Raw genomic sequence first — 11,460 nt, 5'->3', positions numbered from 1 at the left:
TGGGCTGAAATTGGGCCCAATACAAGCCTTGGACTTGGCCATGAGTTTAGGGTCGGTCTCGGACATTTATGACCCGATAATAGTGGCCCGGTCCGATCCATTTTGTAGGGTAGAGTTTGTAAAATCCAATGAATATTCAAATTTTAAGAAAATATTAACTTTTTTTTAAAAAAAAAAACACTATAAATTTTTTACCTATTTCAATAAACTATTTAGCCCCAAACACTCGTGTGCGTGTTTGAAAAATGGGGCTTAAACCCCCGACTTCTTGGGTTATAAATAACTATACGTTAAAAAAAAAAAAAAAAGAAAAAACTTCAAAAATCATCCTTGTGGTTTCACATTTTCTCACTTTAGTGCCTTGTGGTTAAAGTGTATCAATTTTGTGTTCTGTGGTTTCATTTTTATCTTTTAATTATCGATTTCGTTAATTTTTTTCGTTAAATCAGTGACAAAGTTAAAACTAAATGATACTAAAGTGAATATTTGATAAAGTTAGGTGGAGTATCTGAAGTTTTTTGTATATAATTTAACGAAATATTAACGAAGAATCTAACGAAAGATAAACATGAAATCACATGACGCTAACTTGATACACTTTAAACCAGAGAGTATTTAAGTGAAAAAGTGCAAAACCAACCACGGGGTTGGCATTTGAAGTTTACCCAAAAAACTTTATAGTGAGCTTCCCAAGGAAGCCTCCTCAAGTAATCTCTGATTACAAATTCATTAGAGAGTTCCCACTGAACTTTTATCCAAGTTATTTATAGGTCTTCGACATTTCTGGAGGGACATGCAGTCCAAGGACAAACAACAAGAGAAAATGATAAAAAGGTATACATACATATATATATATATACATATATATATATATAGAGAGAGAGAGATGAGCTAGAATATTCTTAAAAGTACCAAGAGGTTTATGCTTTTGAGTTTTTAGCTATTGGATGGAAAGATGTAGGGTTAAGATAATGGTGGTAAGTGGTGGTAGGTGAAATAGTATTTGATCAAAAAATTATTAATATTCAAGGAGTAGATCCAAGGACTAGAAACTCAAAAGACCAAAGGTTGGTGCTTTTGAGAGCATTCGAGCTCAACTATATATATATATATATATATATATATATATATATATATATATAGAGAGTGCGGCTAGTATGCTTATGGAAACACGGAGGTCTCTGTGCTTCCAATTTGTTTTCGATGTTGAGATTTTCGAATCAACGATCGGCTCCGTTAGACTTGATCTAGAGTATTTGAAGTACCTAGAAAATAAATTTTGCGATTTTTCGATATCATTTGCCTAGTGATCGAAGGGGTTCAAAATCAACGGCTGAAAATAAAAATTTCACAAAATGTGATGATATGACATTAAAAATTTAGATCGAAGATATTGATCTTATTTTATATAGTACAAAGAAATTTCTATTAAAATTTCACGTGATTTGGATATTTCTACACTATTAAACTTACAACCGGCTCACCACGACTGTTAAAATTATTGGTTTTGAGCCCCTTCGATCACTAGGCAAATGATATCGAAAAATCGCAAAATTTATTTTCTAGGTACTTCAAATACTCTAGATCAAATCTAACGGAGCCGATCGTCGATTCGAAAGTCCCAACATCAAAAACGACTTGGAAGCATGGAGGCCTCCGTGCTTCCATAAGCATACCAGCACAACTCTCTCTCTCTCTCTCTCTCTCTCTCTCTCTCTCTCTCTATATATATATATATATATATATATATATATATATATATTTCTTACTCTTTTCACTCGGTTATAAATTAATTAGTAACATACTCTTAGGAAAGATTTATCATTTCTCTTCTCAACAATTACTAATTACGTAACTTATACAAAATATATATATATATATATGCATGGATTAAATTGAGACAAAACCTAAAGGACAGAAAGAATCTTCATAATTAATCAGTAATTTTTGTCTCTCTTTAAGTCAAGTGCTTGTTTATAACCCACTGCTAGGTCTTTGTAACACTCATCTAAATCCAAATAATTCTCTAATAAAGTTGGCCCCCACACATAATATTTTGATGTCTCTTTTTTTTTTTTTTTTTTGAAAGAGATAGGTAGCACGCTACCTGCTTCGTTTATTTTATTTAAAAATAAATTTAGCTGAAAATGTGAATCAACTAGGATTCGAACTTAGGAACTCGAATATCAATCATCAAATTTTTTGTCACTTGTTCTAGGAACGATCAGTCTCTTTTTCTTAAATGAGGAAACAGTTAAATAGCTTTTCTCTTGTTGGATGGGGGGGAAGAGATAGAGGATAGGATGAGTAAAGAGAAAGTATGGGCTCAAGTTGGCATGTAGTGAACAAATTTCCTGGAGTACCCTGCATCTAGACACTGGATACAGGGTGTGTACATGACATGATCTTATAGGCTTTAAAGCTACTCCACCTTGAAACTGGATACAGGGTGTGTGCACATGACATGGTTTTTTGTGCTTTAAAGCTACTCCTTAGTCCTTGACTGATATATTCTAGCGCAAGTGACAAAAAATTTTAGATAAATTTTAAATACTATCTATATAGTTTCATAATTTCTCATTTTAGTATTCTGTGGTTTAAAATGTATCAAGTTAGTGTCATGTGGTTTCATTTTTATTTTTTTGTCAGTTTTTTCGTTAATATTTTATTATATTATATACAAAATGCTTTAGATACCCTATATAAGTTTATTGAATATTCACTTTAGTATCCTTTGGTTTTAACTTTATTATTAATTTAACAAAAAAATAAGTGGAATCGATAATAAAAAGATTAAAAATGAAACCACATGACACTAAATTAATATATTTTAAATCACAGGATACTAAAGTGAGGGAATGTGAAACCACAGGGGTGGTATTTGAAGTTTTTCCAAAAACCTAACAGTCGATATTCAAGATTTCAAGTTTGAAGTCTAGCAACTTCACATTTTCACATGAATTTATTGCTAAAAAAAATGAACGAAATGAGTAGCATGCTAAAACCTTAGGAATGGCTTCAAAAGTCAGAACCGTCCAATCCATTATTTAATAAATTTGTAAACTCCACGTAATAAACAGTGCGTTACACAGTCTCAAGTTAGAGACTGTTCCCACCAAATTTTTGTTTCTTTTTTTTCCTCTCTCTCCTTCTCTCTAGGCAAAATTGAACTATTTTCCAATTTGAAATGACTCATTAACTTTCTTTTATTATTATTATAATAATAATATTAAAATTCTCTTAATCTTTGACTTTTTGAATTGAGTAATTTTAATTAAATAAATCTAGGATTTTATTGGTGCTATCTGCTATCCTAGCACTTTAATGATTTTAATAACTCATTACCAAAGTAAATTTAATTAGTTAATAGCTAAATAGTTGATAGAGCTATGAAATTAAATATAATTTGTAACTTAACTAAAAAGATTACTTTAATTTGTTAAAAAACAATAAAAATTAAAAGTGTCAATAGAAAAAAGAAATATGAAAGTTTTATTCAAAATGGCCTATATTTGAGGGGACCTGGGCTTAATAGCACAAGATGCATGTGAATAGGATAGTGAGATTATGTCATTGTATTAAAAAAACAAAGATAGTGAGATAATATAAAATCTGTGACAAGCATAAATAATAACCATGGAGAAATAAAAGAAAATTGCTATTTAATTTATACACTCGAAATAAACTGTACATCTTACACTCTTTGCATGCTAGGGTTTTAAAAACTTCTATCTGATTATAAGTGAAAAAAAAACTTAATAAAACAAGTTAAAAAAATTTACACCAAAGGAAAAAAAAAAATTACAATCACTATCAAATATCACCTAGTTTGAATTTTTAAAACATTATTAATAAATTTCGACGGTATCGAAGGATAAGTATGTGTGAGACGCATATGTAATTATCGTAATTATAGAACAAGCTAATTGGTTTGTTTATTTTTAAAAAAAATGAGATGAGCTAAAATTTGAAATTTTGGATATCAATAATTAAGATTTTGACTAACTGTGCTAAGTACCATTGGCTCATTTTAATTAATTAATAATTGTAATTATAGTGATCAGTGAACTAGAAGGGCAAAGAGCTTTTTTTTTTTTTTTTTCCTTGCGTTGACCACGGGATTGACCACTTGTGATTTGCTCCAACTTGTAAGGAGTTATAATTTATTTTTGTTTTCACTTTTTTGTGTACTTATAGACAACATGCTTACCATGTAAAAACATAAATAATTAAACTTGGTATTCACCACACTCGTAAATTTGCAGATATGAATTAATTAAAAATAATAATTATATTATGGGTGTTAATTCATTAGTAATTTTTTTCTTAAAAATTACTATTCTAAAATTGAATTTTTAAAATATATCTGTTTGGTTCGTATTAATATAGATTGATATTATACATAATTTTATATTTAAAAGGGGTATTTTTTTATGCAAAAGATTAAGATAGGGGGTGAGTTTCGAATTTTTTATATTTTGTCGGATTAGAAGAGCTATAAAAATCTATCACTATAATTTGGAGAGTTTTTTAAAAAAACCAGCTTTTTTAAGTTGAATTGGAAAGATTTATCCAACACAAATATTGTGTTTTTGTGTTGTGAGTTATTTGTTTTATGTAATTCCCAATTTATTCCTAACCCAAAATTAACCCCACTTAATTTATTTTTTTTCAATTAATCCGGTCAAAATATTCGTCTTTGTTGGGGAATTGGACCCCATTTCCCATTTATTTATTTATTTAATTTTACAATTTTTTTAGGTTTTCGCACTTCTCTTTTTGGAAACTTTTTCTCCTCCCCTCCATTCCATTTCTGGCAATAAAAAGTACAAGCCCACAGTGGGATTGTGCGCAATATATTTGGTAAAATTTGGTAAATTTTGGGGTTTTTACTAAAGTAATTTTTTGTTTTTTTAAAAGTTTATTTATGTGTTAGAAAGGGACGTGAAAAAGATGTTGTTTTGGTGTTGCAATCAACATTTTGGATTTATATACTTTGGTGGATTGCTACGAAGTTGAGGGGAAAAAAAAGAAAAAGAAAAAGTAGGCGGAGTTTGCAATCAAAGCTAATTATAAATGTATCTCAATGATTGGAGAAGTGGGTATTTTTTTTTTATTAAATAAGAATTATTATTTTTAGAAATATTTGATGGGAAAAAGGGGTGAAAAAAATTGGATTTTGACTTGTTTGTAGATCTCTCTCTCTCTCTCTCTCTCTCTCCAAGTTTTTGTTTACTTCAGAGTTCACTGTCAAAAAATTTTAAAAAAATAAGAGGAAAAAAAAAGCATGATATTTTTGGGTTCTTAAAATCTCTTATCCCTGTTGTTGCGTTCCTTCGCTGGGGACCCTGCTCACTTTTACTCATTTCGAGCTCCAAAAACCCTAATTCCCCACTTGTTTTCTCCATTTCCAGGTACGGGTAATCTCTTCTTGTTCTTTGTTTTGTGTTTTGGGATGTATTATTTGGTGGATTCAATCATTGGCCTATAATTTTTTAAATTTGATTTTTTTTTTTTTTTTTTTACTTCTCTAGAAATTCCCAATTTGTTTGTGTTCTTATTTGCCCCGTGTTGTTGTTCTAGGGCCAAATTTGGGCGCAAAATTGTATCTTGGCTCTTTGCGGCACAGTTGAGCTATGCAAATCCTCTTTCATCTATCCTCTGACGCGTTTGTCGCTCACTTGCTCGTGAAAACATTACTTCGAACACCTTTTCTGCATGGTTTCCCAGCTATTTATGCCACTTGGTGAGTAACCCAGATCCGGATTTCTCCAATTTTGAGACTTGGAGGTTTTTTTCGACGTGAAAAATCTCATCTTTTGCTGCATAAGATGTTGTTTCGCACACCTACTGTTTGATTATATGCCGCAAAGGTTTCGGTGAGCTAATATGGTGATGGAAGAATCGAGTAGCAGCTCTTCGTGGAGCAGGGAGCAGGAAAAGGCATTTGAGAACGCCCTAGCGACTTTGCCGGAGGATTGTAGCGACCGGTGGGAGAAAATTTTGGCGGCTGTCCCCGGGAAAACCCTAGAAGATGTAAAGCTTCACTATGAGATCTTAGTCGACGACATCAGCAGCATCGAGTTGGGCCGCGTTCCCTTGCCGTCTTATGCTTCGTCTTCAGAAGGTGCCGACCATGCGAATGAAGGAAGCAGTGGGAAAAAGGGCGGGCACTCGCATGGTGATTCTGGTCATGGTGGGAAGGGTTCGAGATCAGACCAAGAGCGCCGTAAAGGGATAGCTTGGACTGAGGATGAGCACAGGTGAACTTAAACCTTCATGTTAATATTTATTACCTAAAATATGGAAAAGAAAAAAAACGTAAGTGGCATTAGAATTCTAATTTTGTTAAAGAATTTACTGTTGCACTTGCTTATTGGGAGATTGGTGTCTCGACATTCTTAATTAGTCACATATTTGTCTCCGAAGAATAGATGCTAGTGCTCACTGTGTAGATCTGTATACTAAGTTATTTGGTAGTATTAACTTGCACCAAGCCAGTTACCAGTGAAGAACTTTGTTCTTAAATAAAAATTCTTTTAGGTGTTTTGACTGCTCCGTATTTCATTCTAGATGATTTCGGGTGCTAAAAGGACCTTACCATGCCTAAATGGTACCCGGTTCTAAATGGCCGTTACGAGGCCTTTCTTTCTTTGAACTGTCACTTCATTCTCCATTTTTTCTGGGAAAGATTGCATCCTCAATCTTGCAACTTAGCAGTTTAATTCTTCACTGTGGCTATGCAATTTCCAGAAGGCTGACTAATTACTCGTTTTAGCAACTTATTGAGAATTACTTGCCCTAGCATCAATTCTAATTCCAAGTTGGGAGTTTCCTTTTTCTCTTTTGGGCAAAAATATTTGAGAGATTCTGTTTCTTTTCGGAATATGTTGAGATCTACATTATTTTCAGTCGTAGGTCAAATTTATTGTTTCTTCATCTTATCCATTTTAAGAAATTGAAATGGTCAAACTAGTTGAAAAGTCCCTGTACTCCATAGAACATTTGAATATTACACTTTCTATGATTTTGGCCTAGATGGGTCCGGCAGGAAATAGACACAGTCTCTTATGTTGCAGCTATCAAGTGTTTAATGCTTTGAAAACTTGGCATACCGGCGCATCCGTCTTTCTCTGCCTTGCTCAGTAACTTGAAGGGTATTCAGAAACAAAACATTAATGGTCTCTTGATGCAAAATTACAGATTTAGTGATAGTTCTTTATGCTAAGTTGTTTTGCATCTCTTATAGTTGTTTTCATAATAAATCAGATAGTTAGGCTTCGAACTTGTTTATTCCTAAGGCCATGATATCCTCTTCTCAGTATAAAGTTTGTCCTTCAAGTAATTAGAAGGAAATCCATTGGCTGTTGTGTTGAATTTCCACTTTTGCCACCCTATCTTGTCAACATTCTTCATGATGTTGCATGAACCAGATATATCATGGTATTCTCTGACAAAATGTTTTATAGTTTTCACTTTAGTAACACCTTACATTATTTTACATCGTTGGGCATACGAGATACAACGACAATGAGTTTTATTTTTTTTGGGGAGTGGGGGTGGGAGAGAATTTGGAAGTGAGTTCTAAGGTCTAAAAAAGAAATGCTGTCTTACAATCTCTGAATCTGCTAGACTTCTGGTTGGGAGTTTGCTCCCAAACAAGACGTCCCTACACCTATGTCACTCTGTGAATCGACTATGGGAAGAAAGTAGCCTTAAAGCCGGTGCCCTAGGGGGTCGTGAGCTTGCTACAATTGCGACTACGTGGTGGTCAATCTGGTTGGAGAGGAATAGAAAAATTTTTGAAAACAAGAAACTCCCCTTGAACCTGTTGGTTGCTGACATATGTTCCTTCAGAGACCTTTGGGCTTCACACTGCTTGCGTTAGAGAGCTGTTTTTTTTTTTTTTTTTTTTTTTTTTGTTGGACATGTATGGTGTCCTATTTGGAGTTGTTTTTCCAGTTATGGTTTGAAGATGTCTATCTGATCATANGAACCTGTTGGTTGCTGACATATGTTCCTTCAGAGACCTTTGGGCTTCACACTGCTTGCGTTAGAGAGCTGTTTTTTTTTTTTTTTTTTTTTTTTCTTGAGGCCTAATTGTCTCAACCTTGTTGCTAAGTTCAATCTCTTAATGAATGAAGCGGTAGCATACTACCTTCCTCTCTCTCAAAAAAAAAAAGAAAAAAAAAAAGAAGATAGTTCTAATCCAAGGATGGTCATACAGTCATACTCAAGGAAGATTAGTTTATTCAGGCAAAAGAAGGAATTGGTTTATTAAAAAGGAGTCCTTCCTCATGAAATGTTATCTTGATTTTTTTTTTTTTTTTTTTTTTTTTTTTTTTTTTTTTTTTTTTTTTTTCGGCCTCAATGGTGCATTGGTGAAACGTTCTTTTGTCTGCTGGTTACTAGGAATTTGGTTTAATCTAGACTATGGTAGAAGTTGTAGCTAGAGAAGCAGGTTCTAGTTCTTATCTATCAAGGTGCGTAGGTTTTTCCTTTTCGCCATCTGATTATATGCAAAAGAATGCATCCGAAATTTCTATTTCTCGAACATTTTCAAGTCAACGTACAGGGCAGCGCAACAAGTTTGTGTAATGTACGTATGTGTTCACATATGTATATGTGCATATACTTGCATAGGTATGTTTGCAAAGTGGAAATTTATCATAATTACAGAAAGTTCCTTACTGCAAATGAATGAGAAAGCCTCTTACTAGATTTAAAACCCTGGGGAAAAATGAATGTTGTTATAAGATGACAACTAGAAATTTAATCTAGCCATCGTCATGTGAGAATTGTTTGTTTGTTTTTCGCATCTTTGTTCTATTTCTACCTATTCTTCTTCTCCCCTGGCACTTCAGGACTATGTCATTGCTGGTGTTTTCATTTGTTAGACATCATTTATAACAATTAACTGGGGGCAACAAGATATGGCAAGTTAGAAATCATTTATAACAATTAACTGGGTGCAACATTGTATGGCTATGTACTTTGGGAACTGATTAAAAAAAAAAACCTTGTCTGTTCTATCATGTGAATGGAACTGCCCTATGATTTTCTGTCATCCTTATGTGGGTATTTTTTTCAAAGGGGTTATTCTTATAAACCCCTAAAAAATATTTATCTTTCAAATATACCTAAGTTTTCAAATCTCCCCAATAAACCCTCAGAGACAGCCGTATTAGAAAGAAACTGGCGCTGCTCCAGGGGCAAATTTGGAAACGGGAGTAAATCAGATACATACGAAGTTTTAAGGGGCAAATAAGATACTATATGTTTCTCAAATGTTGATCTCAGTAATCTTGTGTGAGCATAGTGTATGCTTTTTTTATAGCAAATATTTTAGAGTTATGAATATTCCTATTTGAAACTCGGTATTTGTGCATTCTACGTTGTTCCCAGGTTGCAATGTTCCCTGGAAATAGGAGAATGTGTAGTGTATGTCTTTGAATTTGCGCAAGGGTTTTGTTTCTGACTTTTGCTTTTTCTGATTTCTCGTAATGGATAACAAAACTTGTTTTAGTCAAGGGTTATCATCACTATCATTTACGTCCTCTCTTGCCTGATTTCTATCCTGCAGATTATTTCTTCTCGGGCTTGATAAATACGGCAAAGGTGATTGGAGGAGCATTTCGCGAAACTTTGTAATATCTAGGACACCCACGCAAGTGGCCAGCCACGCTCAGAAGTACTTTATTCGCCTGAACTCGATGAACAAAGACAGGAGGCGATCAAGCATCCACGACATAACCAATGTGAGCAATGGAGACGCATCGACTCCTCCGGGACCTATCACCGGTCAAACAAATGGTCAAATTGTGAACTCCGCGAAAAATTCGAAGCAATCCTCTCAGCCACCTGGCGGGCCCCCCGGAGTCAATGTGTATGGTACAACAATAGGGCAGCCGGTGGGGGGCCCCATAGTATCTGCGGTAGGAACTCCCGTTACTCTTCCCGTTCCTGTCGCGCCCAATATGGCTTACGGGGTGCGGGCCCCAGTTGGCGGGGCTTTAGTCCCTGGTGCACCGGTGAACATGAATCCGATGAACTACCAGATGCCTCCTACGTCGAGTCACCGATGAGTACCAGCTCGACATTTTCGAATGCATCACATGAGTCTCCTGCAGGACTCTCTTCCTCGATGTATAATAAGCTGGATGCGCGAGATCAACTTTCTTGTACGCAGTCTGGTTTAGGGGCTTTCTCGATTTTGTGCGTCGTGTTTAATAAGACCGATAGATTCTTGTACATCTCATGTGCTAGTCGTGGGAGTAAAATAAGGTATCAGTAAGTCAAGTGAAATACGGTTTCGCCGCTCAAAACTGTTTATGTTGAATCAATCACAGATGCTAGAATCGAAAATCTGATTGTGAGATTAAGAAACCAATCAATTCAAACTCTCCTTTGTTACTTGTATTATCTATGAGCTATCGCATTTCGTGCCGATCGATCCTGCGAGAGCGGAGCTAAACAGGCACTTAGTTTTCTTTCCCTTACCTTTAATTTCATCCTATATATATATATATATGTTGACACCTCTAGCTACAGTGGATTGCCTATTTGGCCTGAGACAATAACTAGAGCACACCTGCTTGTTTTAATGCTGTAATCTTGTTTGGTCTCAGATACAACGAATGACTCAATTGCTTGACCAACTCTAAATTTAGTTCGTGAGCTATTTCTCTAATTACCATAATTCATTCGCGCCTGTACCAGATGTATCTGTGCATATCATACACCGCATCCAATATTTAGTAATTTATATTTGTGACCGTGCAGTGTTAAAACGAAGCAGTATTTGATACACGAAAAAAAAAGTATAGGCGTTTTAAAAGTGCGGTGGCGCATGGTGCACCCGGTGCATGCATGCAAAGTTGGAAAAAATGTCCAATACGAACGCCTTTGACCCAACTGCACACTCAGAGACAGCAACCTCACATGCCCCCCAACCAAATCGCGCCACGTAGGATCCGTACAGCTCACTACGGTGGGCCCCGCGTTTAAAGCATCTCATGTGTGATGTATCCCCCCCTTCTCCGCACCATAATTAACCTGCGGAGAATTCGAAAAAGCCTCTTCCCATTTGCCCAAGTACCCCATCGTTTCCGTGCTCCAACCCGTTCGTACAACTGCCACGTCATCACTATCGCTAAGTACTTCCACGCGCCAACGTTTCGAACGGTAAGAAGTACGCTTTGCTACAATTTGGTAAATAGCTGATCCTCAGGTGAAATTTCACAATAGCCCTCGCACTACTAATTGCACTTCACTTCTCAAACTTTGTTCTTAAAACATTAAAATTTCACTATATAGATTTTTAAAATCTTAAGATAATAAAAAAAATATAAACACAATAAATTAGATGGCGCAGCTATGATTCGGTAGAATTCTTTTCTTCATTCAATTGGTAAATAATAAGTACGTACAGATTAACGTTCTATTATATCAGAAAGACAG

The 11,460-nt window shown here is 34.9% G+C and overlaps 1 protein-coding gene across 3 annotated transcripts; it reads left to right on the top strand.

Moving 5' to 3' along the window:
* Positions 5,047-10,422, top strand: LOC109703522 (transcription factor SRM1-like). Of its 3 annotated transcripts, XM_020224157.1 has the most exons (4): positions 5,047-5,414; positions 5,584-5,746; positions 5,874-6,263; positions 9,584-10,422. In XM_020224157.1, the coding sequence occupies exons 3-4, from the start codon at positions 5,890-5,892 to the stop codon at positions 10,083-10,085; spliced, it is 876 nt and encodes a 291-aa protein (XP_020079746.1). In that variant the 5' UTR covers positions 5,047-5,414; positions 5,584-5,746; positions 5,874-5,889; the 3' UTR covers positions 10,086-10,422. The 3 variants fall into 3 exon arrangements, with proteins under 3 accessions (XP_020079746.1, XP_020079744.1, XP_020079745.1); XM_020224155.1 differs by having other exon boundaries at positions 5,048-5,414; positions 5,584-6,263; XM_020224156.1 differs by having other exon boundaries at positions 5,048-5,420; positions 5,584-6,263.

This window comes from Ananas comosus, linkage group 25, assembly GCF_001540865.1.
Source record: "Ananas comosus cultivar F153 linkage group 25, ASM154086v1, whole genome shotgun sequence".
NCBI lineage: Eukaryota > Viridiplantae > Streptophyta > Magnoliopsida > Poales > Bromeliaceae > Ananas > Ananas comosus.
This window is presented reverse-complemented; position numbering and strand designations above follow the sequence as displayed.

What these genes read in the sequence shown, in the direction of transcription:
- LOC109703522 (XM_020224157.1), top strand. Translation starts at nt 5,890, where the DNA reads ATGGTGATGGAAGAATCGAGTAGCAGCTCTTCGTGGAGCAGGGAGCAG. An exon ending in TGGACTGAGGATGAGCACAG is followed by an intron (nt 6,264 to 9,583) that starts GTGAACTTAAAC and finishes TCTATCCTGCAG; the next exon opens with ATTATTTCTTCTCGGGCTTG.